General features: G+C 33.8%; 1 protein-coding gene across 3 annotated transcripts; it reads right to left on the bottom strand.

Annotated features, from left to right (window-relative positions):
- Positions 1-973: 973 nt before the first annotated feature.
- LOC100368358 (outer dynein arm-docking complex subunit 2-like) lies at positions 974-22,065 on the bottom strand. Of its 3 annotated transcripts, none has more exons than XM_085496048.1 (18): positions 21,947-22,065; positions 20,310-20,557; positions 18,323-18,480; positions 17,916-18,120; positions 16,371-16,614; positions 15,049-15,303; positions 14,712-14,890; positions 13,811-13,979; positions 12,362-12,508; positions 10,915-11,001; positions 9,280-9,489; positions 6,975-7,211; positions 5,963-6,289; positions 4,166-4,347; positions 3,616-3,730; positions 2,758-2,946; positions 2,271-2,492; positions 974-1,557 (listed from the first exon to the last, which is right to left on the bottom strand). In XM_085496048.1, the coding sequence occupies exons 2-18, from the start codon at positions 20,534-20,536 to the stop codon at positions 1,444-1,446; spliced, it is 3,267 nt and encodes a 1,088-aa protein (XP_085352174.1). In that variant the 5' UTR covers positions 20,537-20,557; positions 21,947-22,065; the 3' UTR covers positions 974-1,443. The 3 variants fall into 3 exon arrangements, with proteins under 3 accessions (XP_085352174.1, XP_085352175.1, XP_085352176.1); XM_085496049.1 differs by having other exon boundaries at positions 14,727-14,890; XM_085496050.1 differs by lacking the exon at positions 10,915-11,001.
- Between the last annotated feature and the right edge of the window lie 794 nt (positions 22,066-22,859).

Raw genomic sequence — 22,859 nt, 5'->3', positions numbered from 1 at the left:
GCCATTTTGAGTCCAATTCAACAAACAAAGTGACATGCATTAAAGTCCCATTAAGGTCAGTGTGAATACCAAGTTTGAACAAAATAAGTCTATGCATGACCAAGATTCAGATCCCAAATTGCAGTAATGCTTGAGATATGGCTCTGAAACTAAAACAAAATGGCCACCAGTTGGCCATTTTGAATTCAATCTGAAAAATAAACAGGCACAGAGGTCCATATTGTCACTGTTTGAACAAAACATTCATACATTACTATAAAACTATATATGCAAAATGATGTATGACATATACATATAAATTTTGATTGGTGACAAGTCAGAGAAATGACCACCAGTCGACCATATGAAATCTGATCTGAAAAACAAAATGACATGCATTAAGGTTCAAAGTATGTACCACGTTTGAATGAAATCCATCTATACGCGACAGATTCGGTTACATAATGGAAGAAATGCTTGATTTTGAGGAATTTTTAGCACAAAATCATGAAACGTACATATGTCGCTCAAAAAATGTGATGTATATGTCAAGTTTGATTGTGATTGGATCAGGCATTTTCAAAATAAAGGTAGAGACGCCGATCGCACAAACACATAGAGGTCAAAACATAAATCCAAACAGACATAAGAATCAGCTCAAGTAAATGCATTGACTAGCCCAGCTTTTGGTCTGACCTGTTCTATGCAACTATAATGCAGCTGTGGCCTGACATAAAAAATCTATTGTGCAAGCACATGCCTACTTTCCACTTTGGGAAGTGTTCCACTGCCAGGTTCCATAACATCACAGCATATGATTAGTACACCTCAGAATAGACCAGACACGGTAACTTCACATGGGATCAAGATTTAAGAAAGAATTATAAAATTACCACAGCTTGGCCAGTCCAGTAAAAGCACAGCTACATAATACGTTGATGTCAATATATATGCTTCTGGTAGAGCAAATACGGTACAGTCTATCAACACAACATTTTGGAAAAAAAACAACTTTATTTTACAATAGTTATGGTCCATGGTACAAGTATTATGGTTTGTGGTTTTCCCTTAATATTTACTACATTTCTACTGAAAACTCAATTTGGGGAAAAATGATCAAACTCATCAAATATATATATATATACATGAAACGTGGATGCTACTACCATTTTGCAAGGTCCAGAATAAGTACAATAGAAAAAGTTTTTGAAATTATAAATCAGCACATTTTTATACAATGAAAATATCTTGCGAGCAAAGATTTTACTTTAATTTTTTCATCAAGTTTGAATATTTAAAATATTTATGTTAATTTAAAATTTGTTCTCCTGTTGGACAAGAGGTCGCAAACAGTAAATTCCATACATGGGCAACTCTCAGTCAATTCAGCAAATAACGTAAGTAGTGATGTCACACAAGTTGTTGGTTCTTTCTGTGATGTGATAGACATTCTCATTGGTCAGTTTATTGGTATTTGGCTTTCTCATTGGCCAATGCCAGTCTTCTGATGTTTCCAATGCATCCAGCAGCAGCTTCCTGCAGCCCTTCATCATCTGAACCGACCATCTCAATCAACAGCTGAAAGTACAAGCAGAAACATGTACATGTTTGTCATTTCATTTTTTTGTACGGCATCAAATGTAAATAATGAATTGTAACTACCGGTATTCAATAGGTTTCGATTTTTCTATTTTCACTGATAAGAGAGATTCATTAAATTAAACCAAAGGCACTAGAGAATAAGAGGACAGGCAACTAAGATATGCATCAAAGGAAATGGAATGATTTTCAATGTTTAAATGTGTGGAACAATTATTGATTCTGTTTTAAAAAAACTGTGACACAAGTAGCATTCACGCACAGCTTCTTAGCCCGTGCTGAGAAAACGGGCGTGAACACTTAGCACAGGCTAAGAAATGCTAAGTACAGATTAAATCTGGCACGTTTTTAAGACCCAGTCCAGACCCTTACATGTAGCACAGGCTAACAAAGTGTGCATGAATGCTTAGCTTGGGCTAAGCATCCAAAACGGCATTGCATTCAATGTTCATCAATAAAGATATAACTGATTATAATACTGTTTACTTGGAATGGGTCACAAATTAAGAAATGCGGAAAGTGCAGCAACAACACATGCCTTGGAAACTGGTTTTGTAGTCAAAAGCTGAATTCAATTGTGATTCACATAGAAATAAGGCATGGCATCATCAATAGCATTTCTGTATTAAATGGGCAGTTATTATAGTAGAAGCAAGGTCATGGAGGTCTCACGAATATATGTCATAGCTTACCTTAACCACTCCATTTTCATGCATCGTAATGCAGTTTTCAGGATCTTTTGAGAGTTGGAATAATGCTTCTGCCGTGGCTCGATGAACATCTTTATTTGGTGACTTGAGATATTTGACTAATGGGGCCACTGCTCCATGTTGTCCAAATGATACACGGTTATTTCCCCACATACAGCAACGAGCGATGGCATCTGCCAAGTGCCTTCGTAGTTTATCATCTGTCTATATGCAACAAACATAATATATGATTAGTTACAAGGTAATATGATGCATAGTAAAATCTCTTGTAAATATATTCTTCTCATGTCTATATTAATGTATGGTGAGAGTATTAGTATTAGGTTTAAGTTTTCTTAATTGTGTCAGTATTGAATCTTAAAGACTGGGAGTAACAGCTCCCGTCCCATAAGAACGCGACACTACAATCACAGCATATCTTAAAAACTGGGGTACTGGAAACTAGTCTATTATATCTCAATAAACCTACCATTGGTGTAAGTTTAGCTAACATTGGAACCACACCATGATCTGTTATAACTGCTAGATTTTCTTCATCTTTTGCAATATTAGCAATGGCAGCACACACACTGGATAACACCTCCATGTGTTCTGATTTAAGAAGACTAACAATCAATTCTAGACCACCAACAAAGGAACGCACCATCTCGCCTGCATCCTGAAAAACATACAAACTACATAATTAGTCATGAAAAGATACAATAAGGCGAAGATCTATCCATATATTGATGTCAACATAAATTAATAAAGATAACTTTTAAAATTTCACCAGATGAGATTTTTCTCTGATTTGTGATATTTATACCAGTCCATACCAATAGGCTAGCATAAATGAATGTAATTTGTGGCACAGAAGAAAATTTATACGGTATAACTTTTTCTGACTATCTATGCAAGTGTATATCCTCTGAATATCAAACAGCTAGATCATTAAAAATAACAAAATCTTTGAAATAGACTGCCCTGCATCATTGACTGATGAGGAGGGCATAACACATTGATCTGATTTCATTAGTGTACATTATCATAGTTTTTAAAGTTTCTCAACTAGAATTGTTTCATACCGGTAATTCACATACATTAATGTTCACAAAAATCACTATGACTGTCTGCCTGAAAAACACAATTCACTGTAACAAAATTGAATCATTTTACTTGACTCATGGTAATCGTGAACAAGTTTGTCTTGAAATATAAAGGTGCTGTATTCGCTCTATTAGTATTATTTATTCATGTGTGATTCTTCTGGAGATGTCCCTCCCATACAGCAAATATTGCAATTGGCATAGAATATACATGCAAATAATTTTCACATAATAACACATACCTTAGCATTTTCAATACATGGACAGATTGCCCAGGCAGCACTTGCTTGAACTTCAGGATTCTGATTCTTTAGTAGTGACCACAGTAAACGTACACCATCAAGTTTGTCAATTACTCTAAAGGAAGAATATGAAATATATTCAACTAAGACCAGTAGCGAGAGCCTTTTTATTGCAAACTTAATTATACACTATTGCTATTACTTTCAAAGATCTGCATACACAAAAAGGTGATTTGCATAAATGATGCACATATTATTTTGTTGAGGTACCAATGCAGACACAAATTTTATACCAAAGATTTTCTATAAATTGTACCAACTTCAACATTGATTTGAGAGAAAATAGACAGAATTCAACTTCACTTATATATTTTTATTAACTTTATCAAATATTTGAAGATTCTGTCTTCAGTTGAAAGATTAATGAGCAGATTCTAAACGAAACAAGTTTGTATAGGGTACTAACTTGACAATGGTGGTCAAAACTACATCACATGATCAACTTTAACCAATTACATTTCATTTAACATGCAAATGTTGACATACTCACGTCATATTGTCTGGTTCTGTAGCACATGCACCGACAGCTTTTGTGACGTTTACAAGCAATGCCTGATTGGTTCCTGTTAACAAGTTCACCAGGGGTGGAATCCCACCTGCTTTCCTTATTGCCAGTCTATTTGATGGTTCTTGAGCACACTCTCCCAATGCTCCAACAACATTCACCAAAACCTGATAAGATGATCAAATACAAAATACGGTAAGATAATTTAAGCTAAGCTGTCAGTTAAATATTAGCTGCTCCCACACTTTGATCGTTGTTTTTGTAGAAAAAAACCCAAAGAAGGGGTTTTAATAACCAGCATCTCATATCAGCTTATACATTAAATACTAAAAATATTAAATATTAACAATCATTTTTTGCTCAAAGATGCTTGTATTTCAAAAATTTTAATTAGATATGATATCAGAATAACCAAGCCTTAGATATATGGTTTTCAGCTTTCACTACTAGTGATGATACCATTTAGTACTTGATTTTTTAAAAACTAGACAAATTAATCTTTTCATTTTTGGGGGTACTCATATGTGTAAAATAGGCCTGTATTTCAAGTTTCTACATTGTCATCTATGGGGAGTTTAAAATAGCCCTGCATTTAAAGTTTCTACATTGTCATCTATAGGGAGTTTAAGATAGCCCTGCATTTAAAGTTTCTACATTGTCATCTATAGGGAGTTTAAGATAGCCCTGCTTTTAAAGTTTCTACATTGTCATCTATGGGGAGTTTAAGATAGCCCTGCTTTTAAAGTTTCTACATTGTCATCTATAGGGAGTTTAAAATAGCCCTGCATTTAAAGTTTCTACATTGTCATCTATGGGGAGTTTAAAATAGCCCTGCATTTAAAGTTTCTACATTGTCATCTATGGGGAGTTTAAGATAGCCCTGCTTTTAAAGTTTCTACATTGTCATCTATAGGGAGTTTAAGATAGCCCTGCTTTTAAAGTTTCTACATTGTCATCTATGGGGAGTTTAAGATAGCCCTGCATTTAAAGTTTCTACATTGTCATCTATGGGGAGTTTAAGATAGCCCTGCTTTTAAAGTTTCTACATTGTCATCTATAGGGAGTTTAAGATAGCCCTGCTTTTAAAGTTTCTACATTGTCATCTATGGGGAGTTTAAGATAGCCCTTCTTTTAAAGTTTCTACATTGTCATCTATAGGGAGTTTAAGATAGCCCTGCATTTAAAGTTTCTACATTGTCATCTATGGGGAGTTGAAGATAGCCCTGCTTTTAAAGTTTCTACATTGTCATCTATAGGGAGTTTAAGATAGCCCTGCTTTTAAAGTTTCTACATTGTCATCTATAGGGAGTTTAAGATAGCCCTGCATTTAAAGTTTCTACATTGTCATCTATAGGGAGTTTAAGATAGCCCTGCATTTAAAGTTTCTACATTGTCATCTATAGGGAGTTTAAAAAAGCCCTGCATTTCAAGTTTCTACATTGTTGTTCATGGAGAGTTTAAAATAGCCCTGCATTTAAAGTTCCTACATTGTCATCTATAGGGAGTTTAAAATAGCCCTGCATTTCAAGTTTCTACATTGTTGTTCATGGAGAGTTTAAAATAGCCCTGCATTTCAAGTTTCTACATTGTTGTTCATGGAGAGTTTAAAATAGCCCTGCTTTTAAAGTTTCTACATTGTCATCTATAGGGAGTTTAAAATAGCCCTGCATTTCAAGTTTCTACATTGTTGTTCATGGAGAGTTTAAAATAGCCCTGCATTTCAAGTTTCTACATTGTTGTTCATGGAGAGTTTAAAATAGCCCTGCTTTTCAAGTTTCTTACCTCTTCCGGTTGGTCATTCAATAATCCAACTAACATTTCAATTGCTTTCAATTCTTGGAATCTTTGTACATTTTCTGGACTAATTGCGCACTTCCAAATGGCTCCCGTAGCAGCCGCCAGTAGTTCCTTATTCTCTGATTTGCTGAGAAGGCCCACCAATGGATCTAATCCACCGTACTGTCTAACAAGATCTCGCGTCTCTTTCTCTTCAGCACATTTAAATATCGCACTGGCACAATGCATTTGTAGTTCTTCATTATCGCTGTTCAGGTTCTTTACAAGATCTTCAATCATGCCTTCCGTTCGTATAGCGAGTCTGTAACTTTGCTGGAAAGAAAACACAATATTAATGCATCTCTCCTGGAATTTAATTGAATTTTCATTCATGACCCAGCGTTATTTTTATTTATTTAATCACATCCGTTGGAATGGATGATGATCGATACACGTACAATGCACACACAAAAAGATGAAAAGTTAAGTGACATCAATATCTATAAGGTGTTGGCAGATTCGCAAATATTATCCTAAAGGAATTAATTGACAGGGATTTACTGCCCTGGATAAATCTGAATTTGTCATCATGGTCAGTGCTATTGAAATTTGTGGATATTTTTCTTTCTTCCTTAAATAGAATGTTACTGTGTTGAGCACCGACGCGGCAAGACATCACAAAATGTTGTTCATATTCTGATTTGTGTTACAGAGAAGACATACCCTTTCATTTGCTGGAAACCGAGTATGGCGCTGTTTCAATTCCTGATTCCCAAATTACCATGTCCATACATACTCATACCATCAAATATATTTTTGAACCACTCGGTACATTGATTATTTAATTTGAATAACTTTTTTAAAGCTTTTGTTAAATTTAACATAGCATTAGACATTCAATTGATATTTGATTGATTCAATTTGTAAACAGAAGAAAAAAAACTTCCCTCCCTAAATTATGGAATCATTACATTACATTTAATCAAGTATGGGTGTAGTAGTAGGGGTTCACACTTACTTCTGAAGCACATTCCTGTAAAGTGCCGACTACTGGAATTAACATATTTTCATGGGGTGACTTCAGTAGTTGCGCTAATAACGGAATGCCTCCAGCTTTACGGATGGCGTGCTTGTTCTTTGTCATTTTACTACAACTCCATAGTGCCAATGCACCACTACGTGCTACTTCGATGTCCTTCTCAACTTCTGGATTTACAGGATCTGAATCTAGAGGTGCGCAGTCAAGTAATCCAACCTTGATAGAAGAATCACAAAAACAAATGTTTAGACGACAAACTCTGCATATGGTATTTACTCCATGCGAAAAAAAATTGCTTATAATTGTTAGCTGCACCTTAAAATATGACTTATTTTGCTGTAATACATCTCTGTCGTTTATATAAGTGCATATGCTAATACTAGATTTATTAGGATTTACTTTGTCTTTGTCATTGTAAAATCTCTAATCAAGCACTCTGAATTCAACAAGCCATTGAGAATGTCACAGCCCCTGTTTATGTACATTAATACAAACAAAATGTCAGAATTTATACAGTACTGTATGCTCCTGTTTGATTAAGTGCATATACTGGTACCAGTTCTATAGTGAACTGATGCCTTGGACTGCCAGACAATTTAATGTGTGAGACTTTGATGTTGGCAAAATGTAAAACATATACCGGTACATTGTATCACAATTTCAAATTTGAAATCATTGTGTGATAGTTATGTCAGACTTAGGAAGCAGACACTTAATGATTAATGGAGAAATAACTATCCTACAATACACTATAATATGGTTGTGATATGGTTGCCAGTCAACCACCTTGGATATTATTGTGACACAAATCAACTGTTGTTTATATAGAACAAAATTGTCTGTGAAGTTAAATTTGAGATATAAGAAAAAGAGTGCAAAAAAAATTTTTTTTTGATTTTCAACAAACAAAATGGCTACCAAGTGGCCATCTTGAATTGGATTGTGACATGAGTTTCCTCGATGTGTTAAAGTAGAAGCCTCCTCATAATTTTGAGAAAGTTGGTCATAAATCACATGACAATGTTCATTATGTACTATCATGAAGCTAATTTCTCATGGAACCATGAAATAGCATTTGTTTTTGAAATAGCATGTATTTTGAGAAAATCGCTAATTTTAGAACAATTCCATGGAGCACAATGTTAAAGAAAACTTTTGAAAATAATTGAGGACAACAAAAAGTACCCCATCATTCACAATATATAATTTTTTCAGCCTATCTCACCGGGCTACAATTTGATATATTGCATTATATCTCTGTCGTAGAAAAGCATTATAATACTGCCAAAATAGCAAATAAACCATAAGTTTCTCGAAAAATTAGGCTTGTGACCACTAAACTTTTTATAAGTCAATATCCTTATATTGCCTGGAAGTACAATTTATTGGTAAATGAATAAATTCTGGGTATTTTGCATTCACATGCAGGGTTCTACTTTAAAACACAATCATCTGTGAACCAAGTTTGTATGTACTTGAACAGTGTGAATTTGACATATAAGCAGAAATGTGAAAAAAATATATGAAAATTGTTGATTTTTGTCAAACGAAAAAATGACAGACAGTCGACCATATAGGATTGGATTGTAATACAAATCAACTATTGTTAAAAATAATATACTGTCTCTGTACCAAATCTGAATAAACTTATTCTCAAGGTATAAGCATAAATGAATAAAAATAAGTATTTTTGCCAATATTATACCAACACCAATATTCTAAGTTTGAACAGAATTGGCCAGTACAACATGGAGATAATGCTCTACACATGTAAAATGTAGGATTCTTAGACCATTCTCGGGCCATTATGGCCACCAGCCAGCCATTTTGTAACTGAACATAGAAAACAATCTCAGGCATATGTATATTATCATGGTTAAAACAACTACCGGTAGTTCTTTTTCTGGACATATAATACCTTATATTAGAGATTTTTTTTTTTACTGTAAAAATAGTCGGCAATTGGTCATCTATTATCATATAAAAAAAATATTGTATGTGTGTGTGTGTGTGTATGTGCCATGATGTACAATCTAGGTATAAAGTTTGAAGTGAATTGCTTAATTACAAGATATACATGTATGTCTAGAATAAAGAAATGGCCACCAGTTGGTCATCTTGAGTTGAATTTTGAACTTTACAAATTAAAGTGATGTGCATCAAATACCTACAATCTTTCCACCAATTTTGAATTACATTGGTCAACACATGACAGAGATCTGGCTCAAACAGAAACATTTTCATATTTTTCATCTCAACAATCCTTGATCGGACACTCACTTACCAATTTCTTAATTCCACCGTGCTGTCTCACCGTTCGTCTGGCACGGCGAAACCTAGCCACATTAGCAATGGTTTCTGCAGCCAAACATTTCAATTCCTTATTGGGAGATTTCAAAATCTCCACCATTGTCTGCAGACCGCCTAAGTCGGCAATGGCTCGTCGGATGTGAAAATTCTGGGAAATCTCTCTCAAGATTTTCAATGAGCCAATCTAGGAAAAAAATGAAAGCAGTGAATTTAAAAGGGAACATCAGTGTTACAATCTCATCAATCGCCGAAAAACTATTTTACTGTTTTCTTATTCATATATGACTTCGGCAAACGACAATTGGTGGTTGTCCCAGGTTTCAGATCACAGGCGATTTATGGCACAGAACATAATTAAAGCGGCACCATGCAAAACAACAACAATCGTTTACAAGCAGCAGGCATGTTATAATGCACTTCAATAAAACTTAAAACAGACTACACAAAGCTTGTGTTAATGAAAACGCATTATCTCACTTTCAATCTTTGCAATATGACAACGTTAAAAGTCTATATGAATAAATTACTACAACAGAGAAACAATCATATAAACTATTAAACTCGCAACTTTGTATTTATGGAAATGAAGAAAAGATATTATTACAGAGAGGGAGATACATATGTATACTGGAAGTGATATGTCAGGAAAGAGTGAACGTCTATATGAACACGTTTATTGATACAATGAATTCGTCTTATCAACTTGTCTAGGTTTCCATCAGCAGCACTGTGTATAAAATGTAAATTATGTTGACAGTTTCCATAACGATCAGGTATTGCCCTGGTGTAAACATAAGACGTACGACATTAAAGAGAGAATATGTAAATGGGGAGACTATAGGTTTTGTGGAGAATTCAAGAATACAACATAGTTTGGTAGTTATGATATTACATATAGATGTACAGGTACAGTAATATAGCATATAATGATGATAAAAAGCAATATTTGTCATCTTTGGCTTATTTTCAATAGATTGAAAGCACTGCTTTTGATGCTCCCACTTGGTTGTGTTAATTGATGCCACTCAACCAATCAGGTATTCCCTTCACATTTTTTGCCTTGAAAAAGTGTGGCTCCAGAATAGTTACATTAAGGCCCTGTACCATGTATTTTTCAGTTACCTTGTATCATCATCATTCAGTACATTTACAGTGTCTTAATTTATGGACAAAATAAAACCAACCATAGTATGTATGTATTTATATACATGTAATTGTATAAAAAAAAACATTTATTTATGTATTTGTGTTATATAAATTGTTAATTACTGTTCAGTATCAGTGAGAGGTATTTATATTTCACAAATATGACAAATAATTATACCTACCACAACAAAAATAAAAAAAAAAATTCTAGAATTTTTGAGGACCAAGAAATTGTTCTGTTTATTTTTATGGCGACCATCTTGGCCATCCAAAATAAAATATTTGTTTACCATTAACGTTACTGACAAAGAACAACAAGCAAATTAGCGGTATATTGATAAAAAGGAAATACGCTTAGAAATGTGTATTGATGCATGTAAGGTCTTAGGACTGTTTAGTTGATTTGAATGGTTGTTTCGCTAAGTTATGGTAAACAAAGATTTCATTTGACATGGCTGTGTACCTGCAGTCTTTCTGTTTGAGGATCCACAAGATATTCTTCATCAGGGGTAAGATCAGTGACTGGAATTTTATCTGAAATCCTTGTTTTCTGATAACAAAATAACATTAAATCATCAACGTTCAGGTACCTTTAACCCAGGGGGAGGGAGACACCTTAATGAAACAGCCCAAATTTATACCATGCATGAAGTATCACCGAAACCACTAGAAGCAAAAATGGTATTTCAGAAAAAAAAGATTTTATTTCAAAATGAGACTATGAGAGTAAAGTGTAAATTTTACTATTGAGAGGTATCATATAGAAAGTAACAAAATAAAAAAAACTAAATTTGTATTGAAAATAAATAAAAAACTAATAAATTATAACATTTATTCGGATGCATTACATACGTAGTGTTTATGTCATGCTTTAGTGCAGTGCAACACGTGTGGTGCAGATAAACTTTAGGAGAAATGTGAAACAAAAATTATCAAGAAGAGAAAAAGATTTGGAGACTTGTCAGTATATTCCATACTAGTTTTTAACACCTTTCGAGTCAACTTGCTAAAAATACTTCTTTGAAGTGATAACATATACATACAATATGAAATTGGCAGTGTTAACAAATGTGAATGTGTAGCTTTGGCACATGTCATGTCTCCATAACAAGAAAGCCACCACTCAATAAGGTGCGGATTATTACTCAAAGTATTGAAGTAACCAAGATTATGAACTAGTGCACACACTAAAGAACTAGCACTAAGTTTTGAGATGATTCCTTGTGCCGAGAGTTTAGTGCATGTGTACTTATGCTACCACTTGCAAAGAATATTGTACAGCAAATATTCTAAATTAATATTGCTACATGCTTCTTTTTTTTTTAAATTACATCCATGGGCCAAATAATACTACAATAAAATTACATAGACGGTCTACTACAATATCATACTTCAGAAAAACATGCATTTTAGTAATAAAATAATATATTATGCATCCAAATAACATGTGAATAGGAAGTGGGTTATAAAGTTGAAAAACAAAAATGTTGCCATCACCGTAGCGCATTATTCATGTTACATGTGAGTGACGTGTTCACCATTTTCTTTGAAAGTATACCTTACAAACAGTTTTGTGTCTGTTACAATGAATCATGATACTGACATTTTGAATTTGTTTTATTTTATTATTTTTAGTGTGAGTTATTGGAGGCACTTCGTCTTGTAGACAGTTTAGCGAAGACCATATCCTAAAGAAAAACCTGGAATATAAGAATGTGTGTGTGGGTTGGAAGATGTGTGGGGATAAAAGCATGAGTGAATGTTATGTGGGGGATGGATGATTGGATGAGTACTAGAGGGGGGAGCGAATCACAGCACACAAACACATTCTTAGTAGACATATTAGTTCACATACATAACACCACTGCACATCAGTTGGAAACACCAGCAGAGGGCGCAGTATACAATACCTTGCATTTGATGTCTTCTGTTTCCAATAAATTAATCAACACTTCCAGACCACCAACATCACGGATTGCTAACTGACAGGTTTCCTGGGTCAAGTTGAAATCTCTCATGGAACACAGTGCAATGATAGTAGCTGTCTGATTACCTCCCTGTCACATTGAATGAATAAATTCATCAGTTTATAGTCAAAACATTTATTTCCACACAGTTGTGTGTAACGTGTTACAAGAAGAAGAGAGTTCCACATAGAATATATCTGTCATGATTTGAGCAAGTGAAGCTATAAAAATGTCACAAATGTCAATATTTCATTAGCCAAGACACAATATAATGCACAGAATTGCAGACTTTATGTACTTTTACATTGACTTGACCACATAAGGGTTAATGTGTGAGGTTTTTTTTTTTTTTTTAATATTGAACCATGAATTTTAAGGTTCAAAGGTAAGTCATTGTTGCTATATACATTTGTAAAACTGATGTAGTGTATTTAAGGTTCAGCGAATTCCAGGCTAATTTTACTAATCAAGGAGGTTCATGACGAATTAAAGATTATATTACATGTCAATCTTACTTTCATTATTATGAGTTCATGCCATCAGGATATCAAAAATAAAAATAAACTTGGGGTCACCTGTCATTTTTTTCAAATTACAAAGAATTCAAAATGTCATGAAAAATGGTCAAAACTGGCATTTTCACACTGGTTTCTATAATGACATTATTTCTTCATATCTCAAATTTTTGCTTGGTGACATTGAATGAAATATTCATTTATTATTATTGACATAAATCCTTATATTTTGAAAATATTTCAAAATACTGACATATAATTGAGTTTCTAGGGTGATAATGATTTTCCATGACATACACATGCTCAGTAGCTGAAAATTTGAATTTGGCTCAGACTGCTGTAACTTGAGATGTTACTGAAATCTTGTTCAGTATGAGTGAACTACGTAACTTAGATCTACTCATCTATATGTATGTAACCATGATATTTGAAACAATGGACATGATGAAGGCAAGGTTTTCTCACTCTTAATTGTCAACTATTGCATCTAGAAAGTTTATTGGCAAATATAGTGAAATTCAAATCAAGCAAAGAATTAGTGCCTTAGAGGAGATGCTGAATTGTTCAAGTTACGGACATCGAGTTACGAGCAAAACAAAAATGTGTGTTACCCATAACTCAAAGTTCTGTTAACTGTTAATTGAACATTGAGTTACAATTTGGGTGTGGTTTCGCAAAAGTGGGCATGGTTATTAAAATATGGGTGTGGCCCTTTTTGTATTAAACTCTTTAAAATTTTCTTAACTCGATGCTCGTAACTCGATGCTCGTAACTCATGATCTGTAACTCAAACAATTCAACATCTCGGATTAGAGTATCTTTCATGTTATTTAACATTGTTAATACAAATATTTGTAGACTGGTACAAGTCTCCTACCTTGAGGTACTTGACTAGTTTTTGTATCTGCCAGTACTCTGAAGGTAGGTCAGCATTGGACTCTTGTCGTCTGTCAAGTGTCTCTTCCTCTTCTTCACTTTCTGATGAGCTTTCACTAAAGTCCTCCTCCTCCTGTGCTGGAGTCTTGGGTTTTCTATCACCATGGCCACTGTGTCAATTAAACAATGTGGTTATCCTTAGTCCAAATCATATGAATTCATTTTATTTTAATAATAAAATTATTGGTTTAAATAAATTACTTCTAATATTTTGTAATGAACCAATGTGAACATTTTACAACTACAGAAGGATACATTTATAATATCCATATACATGTGTGTCAATAAACATTTTAAAAGTCTGTACAAAATACTTCTGGTCTTTTTTCTCCAAGCATGCCATGTTTTGTTAGTGTCAATGTTGGTATGTACTGATTTGATGGGAATCGCAGTTTTCACATCAGTGACCTTTTCAATGCCATTGTCAATTTCTGTCAACATCTAAAAATTGTCCTGTTTGAAAGTTTTACCAAAAATCAATAGCCAAATAAATATTTGTTTGCAAATTAATGTTTAAATTTGTGAAAATTACATAAAAAATGAAATTATTTCTACGTCTATTTTGATTAAAAAATTATGTTATAAAGATCAAGACATATATGACATTTTTGCCATAGAAGGCACCCTTTCATCCAAAAATTAAAATGGTGCTTTTGATGTATAAGATCACCAGAAACTTTGCCCTAATGTTAATATTATTATTATTATCATATGAGTTTACTAGTTACATACATTGCTTACTCCATTGTTCCCCAGGTTGTTAGCCACAGCTAGACTATGCATTAGAGCATTAATAAAGCATGCAGTAACAAAACTGGTAAAGAAACAAAAAATCTCTCAACCTTTTCCGCGAATACCTCTTTTCTTTAACAACTTTCTTCTTTTTTTCTTTTTCTTTATCCTTTTTTTCTTTTTGCTGCTTCTCCTCCTCTTCCATGTTTGCCATTCCCAAGTTTTTCCATTTCAGTGATGGTTCTAGCTTTTGCTGTCCGGTGTTCTTCTTTTTGGATTTCTTTGTTGTCTGCAGAAATACAAATCAATCAAAATTGAGATTTTTTAATCTGATTTGTTGTATCACACAACATAGATATGTAATTTTATTGTGTTGCTTAAGACTGACATAATCTTTTTCATTTTATTGTTTGTGTTATACTGCCCTCACAGGCAGAACAGACTCACCTTTTGTTTTTCTGTTTTCTCAACTTTTTCATCTTTATCTTTACCTCTATCATCTCGTCTCTCTATGTACTCCCCATCATCATCAATATTGATATCATATTTGTCATCTCCCTGTCTCTCTTCTTGAAGTACAAAATCTTTTTGTTGAATCTTTTCAGCGAAATGTGGACTTTTATCCTTCAGCAAGGAGATTAAGTCTTTAGAGACTTCTCCCTCTCTGTCATAATCCAGTTCGTCATCTTCTTTTTCAGAGCCCTGTTTGTTTGAAAATAAAAAAACAATGTCAAGGTTGGTGCACATATTAGAAAACTACTTGTCTATACCGATATGCATGTAAACTATTATTGGGATTGTACATGCATGTTTGAATTCATTGTTTTTGCCTGGAAAATTCCCATACACATGAACACCTAATTACACAAAGAGCATAGAACACTTTCCAGTGGTATTTGAAACAGAAATTGTCAGGAACCAATCAGTAATGGCCATTTAAAAAATGATTTTGGTTTTAAAAACCCAGGGAAAGTGTCTTATGTTCTTTGTGTAATTAGGTGTTCTTATGTAAGGGACTTTTCCATGCAAAAAACAAAACAAATTTGGCTAAATTTTGTTGTGTTGGCTTGATGTTGCCCAAACTGGTCGCTTGGCTGTGAAAGTTTTTTCCATGATTTGTAGGAATCTGAATAACTTGTTTCTAAAATTTGTTTCTTTATTTAGTTTTAAGCCATACATGTATTCAAGATGACTATCCTAATATAGTAAATATATTGGTAAATTAATTGTATTTATTTTAATATCACTTGTACTCCAGCTGACTGTGTAAGCAAGGGTGGGGTCATACATGATCCCTAGATCTAACAGTTGAAAAAAACATATGAACCAGAACTTACTTTCTAAAATCATTTTCCCAAAGAGATCTCATGTGGCCACAATTTTCAAATGTGACCTGTCTGATAGTAATGTTGGCTCTAAGGAAGCCATGGAATGCTCCATTTTAACTTAGAATTATCAGAAACTCCACACCCTGGTAGAAAGAACCCTATCTCCCCCACTTAGTGGCGCCGCTGAATTGCAATGTTCTCTCTTGCAGTTTTTTTTTCTAGAAAATCCCCTGATAACCATGTACATTTAATATGTCAAAATTTACTGTTTCTGGCAACAACACTATAATAACTAAATGTTTCAGACAAAATAATTCTTAGTTATTTAATTTTTAGTAATTTGGCCAAAAAGCAGATATCAGCCATCACTAAATACATTTCATATTATTGTGTAGACAAGATGAAATTAACAAATGTTGGTACAACACAACAAACTATTACCTTAATGATGAAAGCACCCGCTGTAGCGGTAGTCACGTAAAAACTATCACCGTCATGTGGTTGGACCCTTAAATAACAGATTTCTCCGTGTACTTGTCTCCATGGTGGTGCACGGCAACCGTTGGCGAAGACATAATCAGATGTGTACTTAATTGATTCCAAGACACAGTTCTCATCCTCTCCAGAAAAAGATTTTAAAAGAGTTACTTCACGTTCAACTTGTTCTGGACGTAAACGCACTTCTCTATTGGTAAAATAAAAATAGGATGATCAATCTCTTTGTTACAGATCTAGTGTCTAGATCATGATCTAGTGGTAATGACAGTAATATTGTAACTTCAATCAAGTAAGCCCAAATGGAAATAAAACATTTTTTCAGAAAATCTATCCAGAAGCTATGGATTGCATTATACCACTCTCCATTATCTACTTTTTCATGTAGCCTTAGATTTTGGCTGAACTGCTTTAAAGACAACACTACAATGGGGTAAAAGTACTCCACTGAGTTTATACCCTTATTTATGAATCATTTCAAGTTAATTGTAGCACAGTTATAGCATTACCATTGGTTCATGATTCAAATTATGAACAGTTTCAGTTTCTCAAGGTGTTTCATTCCCAGTATGTCATAAAATCTGACATTTTTTTTTTATTCTAGTTTGTAGCTAGAGTTATGTTATAAAATAGTCCTCAAAATATATACAATGTATATATTTCAGTGCTCTCCCCAGGTTTTTGGTAAAGCATGGTGGTAAATTTGCATAATAATTTGCATATAATTTGCATAAGTTATTCATAGTATTTGTACGTTTTTTTCACTGTATTATTTTTAATTTAATAATTACAATGAACAAAAAATAATTTAGAATGAATGAAAATGTGAAAACAAGAAAATCAATAAATTATAACACAAATGTTATTGGTATTATTATTATAAATTACTCACTGGGCATGTATACTATTTTTTTAACGTAAATTTCAGAGCATAAAAAAACCTTGCCCAAAGTGTGTTATCTCAACCAATGCAGTATTAATGATAACGTTATGTTTAGAGCTTCCCCAGAGGCAGAAAGGCTGCAGTCTGTGAATCAGGTAAGCCATGTAGCTAAAAAAGATAGCTCCATGGGTAGGCTAAAAAGTCACCAGCCATGATAGAAAACAAGTTGAACTTTTTGACAAGTTTTCTTGGCCTACGTACTTTGAGTCTGCATTGATTTTTTGAGTTCAGCAATGTTTCAATCATTAGTATCTCCATCAAAGGTTTTATTCTCAACAGTTAAATTAAATTTAAATCGAACATCGGTTGTGATGTGATCAGCTTTATACGATTATATTTGTGATGTTTCACTGATCCAATGAAACCAGTTACAATGGAAAATCACTTTGAACATTTTTATCGATTTTCTATTTCATTTACAATTTATTTTAGATCTTCAAACGATTTATTTTTGACATCGGCTATGGCATGATACTGATACGGGTCAGTTCTTGTGGCTATATTATCGGTAATATGGAGTTTATTAAGAAGGTCAGTACAGTACTTACTTTGCTATTTCTTTGATGGATTGACTCATCAACTGAGTGTCAAATTGTTGTACTATTAAAGCTACTTTAAGTTTCACTTCTTTTTCTTCCTTGGCATCTCCTTCTTCTTTCTGTATCTGCTCCAACAGACGCACTGTGGCTGAGTCCTCACCTTCTACGCTCGCAAAGCTATCACCAAGGATATTGACAAGAGGATCACGATTGGCTAAAAAAAAATACAATAAAAATAAAAATACAATACAATAAAAAAAATATTACAATAGATTACAATAAGGAAGGGGAGTGTACAAGACAAATAAAGACAGTTTCAGCTGGGCATTTAGAGTGTTCGATATCACATACTGTATCTACAATAGTATTTATAGTATACCAATGTAGAGCCACCATGCATTTAACAGTAAATGTACCTTCTAGAACACATCTTGCTTCATGCATTTTCTTATCAGCAGCAATTTTGAGAACAGCATTAACTTGATCCAATGAAGACACTTTCAGTATTTCTCCTTCCAATACTAACAGAGGGTTATCTTCTTTATCTGTTGTACTTGATTTGATGCCATCATCACTGTCAAATGAATAAAACACAGCTTAGTATACGTTCACTGAAACATGACAAATATGCTGATAACGCTGATTGTTTTTTAAAGATTAATTATAATTACTGCACATGTAAATTACCAATTATCATAATTATCGATGGAATACTATATGTTGTATGCTACCAAAGCATTTTTTAATGATAATCCAATTTCGTCTTCAACATTAAAACTACATGTTTTCATCTATATTTTTTATTTCTTCACATTTGTATTTTTAAAAATATGTTTTAATCACGAAAATTATGTGTATATTATTCTATTGAATTTTGATTGTGTTATTTGCACTGAGTGTATGTTACTGAATAATTAAAAAATTGTGTTTCGTGTTAATATATTCGTACACATGTATGTGCATATAAATGTAATTATCTACATCTCCCGTAATATGTACCCCGAGATATATACCCTTGACTTATAGGACCAACATATACATGTAGCAGACGTTCATAAGTTATATGTCACTGGGCCATTGGTCCTCATAATGACCTCATAATGACCTCATAATAGTGAGTCTAATCACTTTGGTAAAACAAATAATATAATTATAATAAAAACTTCATTCTCTGTCAATATACATGTATCTTTAAAATATTAGCATGTGAGTATTTTTACTTTGAAGTATTACAATGGTTTTCTAAAGTTTATCTGCTATTGGGAAATTTACTAATACAAGTCATGGAATCTGTGTCTTTCGACAGGCTGTGCCTTTTGAAAAAGGACTGGGAGCTAAAAATTACTCTCCTGAACATGCAGTAATTTCAATGACTTGGGAAGCTGTACTATTAAAATCATCAAAATTGTGTGGATTGGGAGAATAATATTTATCTCTACTGGACCTTGACTTGGATGAGTGGAATTATAAAGTAAGATCTGCCTTAGAACTGCAGGGAATCAATTTTCATTGATTAACAATACTGTAATTTCAAAAAATGTTGTAATATAATTAGCAGTTCACAGTTTTTAAAGAATTATATGTACATACAAATAATACATTACAAATGCCAGTAGTTGTCTGGGTCATTTAATGTCAATAAATTACAATATATCATGACAAATCTAGGGAATCACAATAACATGTACACTCTGGTTAAATTTATCAAGAAAATAAAAAGAAAAATAATCTTAAATTTATCTAGTTGAGGTTGATGTAGAAGAAATGGCCTAACATTTAATTGTAGCAGAATTTTATCATTGTCAGTTTTAGTTTGTGTGTACAGCAGCATAATACTATTACTAGACATTCCACTGTGTACAGCAGCATTTTAATACTGCATGCTGGGAAAAACAAGGTTCTGGTCATGCTTTAGTTCAAATACACCTTTTTTTTCTTAAGATGAAATCACAGAATTGTTCACTGCCAAACTTGCTTATCCCTCACTATGTATGTTCAGATCAAAATCCGTCTTCGATTATCAAGGTTAACATCTTAAACTGTATTCAAGTTGACATTAGTTTCATGTACTACCATAATATTGTCAGTCAAGCTATGCATTTTGAAAATGGCTGGAGAGTGACAAATACCTTTTCTTAGAACACTGAGGTGAGTTATGGGAGTAATTTCAAAGTGCTGGGAAATAATTTTGCATGTAAAAATTTGCATTTTGCAAAAAAAAAAAAATTGAGATAAGGTTTTTTAGCTCCTCTAGGCGAGATCCCATGAACAATTTGCCTTAAAAGGAAATGTCTGTAATGTGTACACATTCACTATCAAATTGTAGCTAGTCCAAACTCATATAACCCTTCAAATTTAGAATGTATGAAAATGTGACACAAATTATTTAATATTATCACTTACGTCTGTTCATATCCACCAGAGAACGAAGATGCTTCTAGACTTGTCTTCCATTGTAATGGTTTCTTGAATGGCATTTGTGCTTCCTGTGGATGTTTGCCCGGGAATGCCTCAACAAATTTGATAATGCTGTTTAGGATAGACTCATTGATAGGTGTGAATTCCAGTTTACCCTCACCGCCATCGCTGGCGGAGGTCCACTGTGCAGCACGAGCCAAGGTCTGACCCATTGTGTCTTAGATGCAAGAGTGCTGCAAAGATAACAAATTGAACATTGAAGTCATTAACAAACATGTATGTTATTTTGGTGGGACTATAAATGGATTTTTTTTTGCATAGAAGCTATGTATTTTTGATTACCGGTAGCAAGGACAAATTAATTCATTTATTACACCTTTTATAGCAATGGGTGAATAAAAGTAAAGCAAGTAATTAACACAGAGTAAATGGCATGGTGAATAAAACAATGTTTCATTAACTTGATTAAGCATGCATGACCCGAACTGATGTTCGCAGACATTGTGTGACAAGGAGGTACTATGAGTTTACAACTATTGCTCTGTACTTTACACACTATGTGTTTGCATAATTGGTGAAATGCAAAATTAACAGCCCTGAGCTGCGTTGTACTCAATTTCAGTAGAAATTTGAAGACTGTGGCCACACGTGATCTCTGGTCAATCAGAATTTTATGGTTGCAAGAGGATCTGCTCCCAGGGTAAGGGGGTGTATGACCATGACATGAGGGCGCTGCGCCCCTGTTCCCTTGTTAAATAAAATCACTGAGTTATGCCTTGACTGCCATACTGTAAACTTATGGTAGAGTTCAACTGTTCAATAGTCAGAATAGTAAATAAAAAGCACAACAACAACAAACATTGGTACAGTTCATGCACTACCATATTCGCCTATATCTGAGCTTTCAGATGATATATAGGTTGTTTTAGTAGCATAGTAGTTTTTGAAAATGTCTGGATCACAAATCAATTTTAATGCATTTTACCCCTGTTGGTACCTAAGCAATGTTATGTTAGTGATCACCACAGTTACTTGAGAGCAGAGATTGTTATTATTATTATATATATATATTTATTTATTTATTCACAGCTATATCTTAACTAAAATAACTGTAGTGTAGTGATAGAACATATGAAAGGAAATGTACTGTACTTCTGATATAATTATTACAGTTTACTGTTGCGATAGTAAAGAAAACAGTGAAAACTTCACACATGACACAATACAACAAAACGTGATCACGTTCGCTACATTTAAAGACAGCATCCAATATTAAAATAAATGAGTTTCAATTATCGAATCGGTGATCTCGGTGGTAGTGATGGTTTTAACTAAGGTCACGGAAGAGTTCATGCTCAAAACAAAAATAAAGAAAACATAATCACGATAATTGTACACAGCTTTGTCAGTCGTTTCGAGCTCAACTCACGGAACACAATTAGACTGTGACTCTACAGTATACATGACACTGACTTTGCAGTGCACGTGATCAATCAAGACTTCTATGTTCGGGATGGATTTGGCAGTTGCCATCAATGTACATAAACACGAGTTTTGAAAGTGTATTTCATGGAATAAAATAGGTTCACCATACATATCACCTGCATGGTTGAAACACTTACCTATGAGTTAAGAAAAGAAATAAATGTTGACGGATTGATTGAAAAGAACGCCAAAATCGCCACGAATCTCTGGAGTTGGACCTCGTTATTTTGGTTCCTGTCGTTGCTAAGCGGTAACTGAGCATGCGCAAACCATTTATACGATGTGCGCCCTCTCTGGCGTATGTGACACCTCGACCCCGCGACTCCTAGCCACTTCGACCTCGGAGTTATGCACTACGCAATTTACAACACTGTACGACAATATCATCCAGGTCGAACTGACTAGGGGTCGAAGTAACTTGATTTCCTCGATTTGTACACGCATTTTACAGAACAGCGAGCATCGGCAGTGCAGGCAATATTTGGCATGGAAGTCGTGATAGATACAAACACTTTAAAACAACACGAAAAATGTAACCCGGCACAAGTAGAATATGATTCTAACTCGGTTTTAAATCACACGGAATTAAATAACAAATAGTTCGTACATTGTACAAGCCTTTGAAATTTATCAACAGTTGGTTGAGATTAACTCTCGTCTTACTGTGTTGTAAGCTAGAAAAATCAACAGAAAATGATATTCGTCTTCGAAAAAAATAGCAAGACAGATTTCACATACTTAGTAATCTTTCCGTTGAAGGCATACCTTCACGTCGACCTTCTTCAATTCTAAGGGGTAAAACTCCTCAGCGAAAATATGCCAAAATACGGAGTTTCTGACTGCAATTTAAAGAAGATAAATAGTTCTCCGGTTGTAAGGCAGTCTTGGAAATTACGAAATTAAGGTTTCAAGGACGCAGTTGCTTTCTGTGTGCCAGAGACTCGCAGTTCAAATTCAGAAAGAAAGGCGTTCATGCTGAGAGAAGTCTAACTAAAACTTAATACAACGTTTAAGCGTGGGAACAAAAAATGGAAGACATCCAAATTCTCC

This window comes from Saccoglossus kowalevskii, chromosome 22 (assembly GCF_978046115.1).
Source record: "Saccoglossus kowalevskii chromosome 22, keSacKowa6.1, whole genome shotgun sequence".
NCBI classification, from domain to species: domain Eukaryota; kingdom Metazoa; phylum Hemichordata; class Enteropneusta; family Harrimaniidae; genus Saccoglossus; species Saccoglossus kowalevskii.
The sequence above is the reverse complement of the archived record's forward strand: the minus strand, read 5'-3'. Positions and strand labels throughout refer to the sequence as shown.

Coding starts and splice junctions, on each gene's coding strand:
- LOC100368358 (XM_085496048.1), bottom strand. CDS start 20,536: ATGGGTCAGACCTTGGCTCGTGCTGCACAGTGGACCTCCGCCAGCGAT. Junction 2,947..3,615: donor CATGTATTGAAAATGCTAAG/GTATGTGTTATT, acceptor TATGTTTTTCAG/GATGCAGGCGAGATGGTGCG. Junction 1,558..2,270: donor ATGAAAATGGAGTGGTTAAG/GTAAGCTATGAC, acceptor TTGTACTTTCAG/CTGTTGATTGAGATGGTCGG.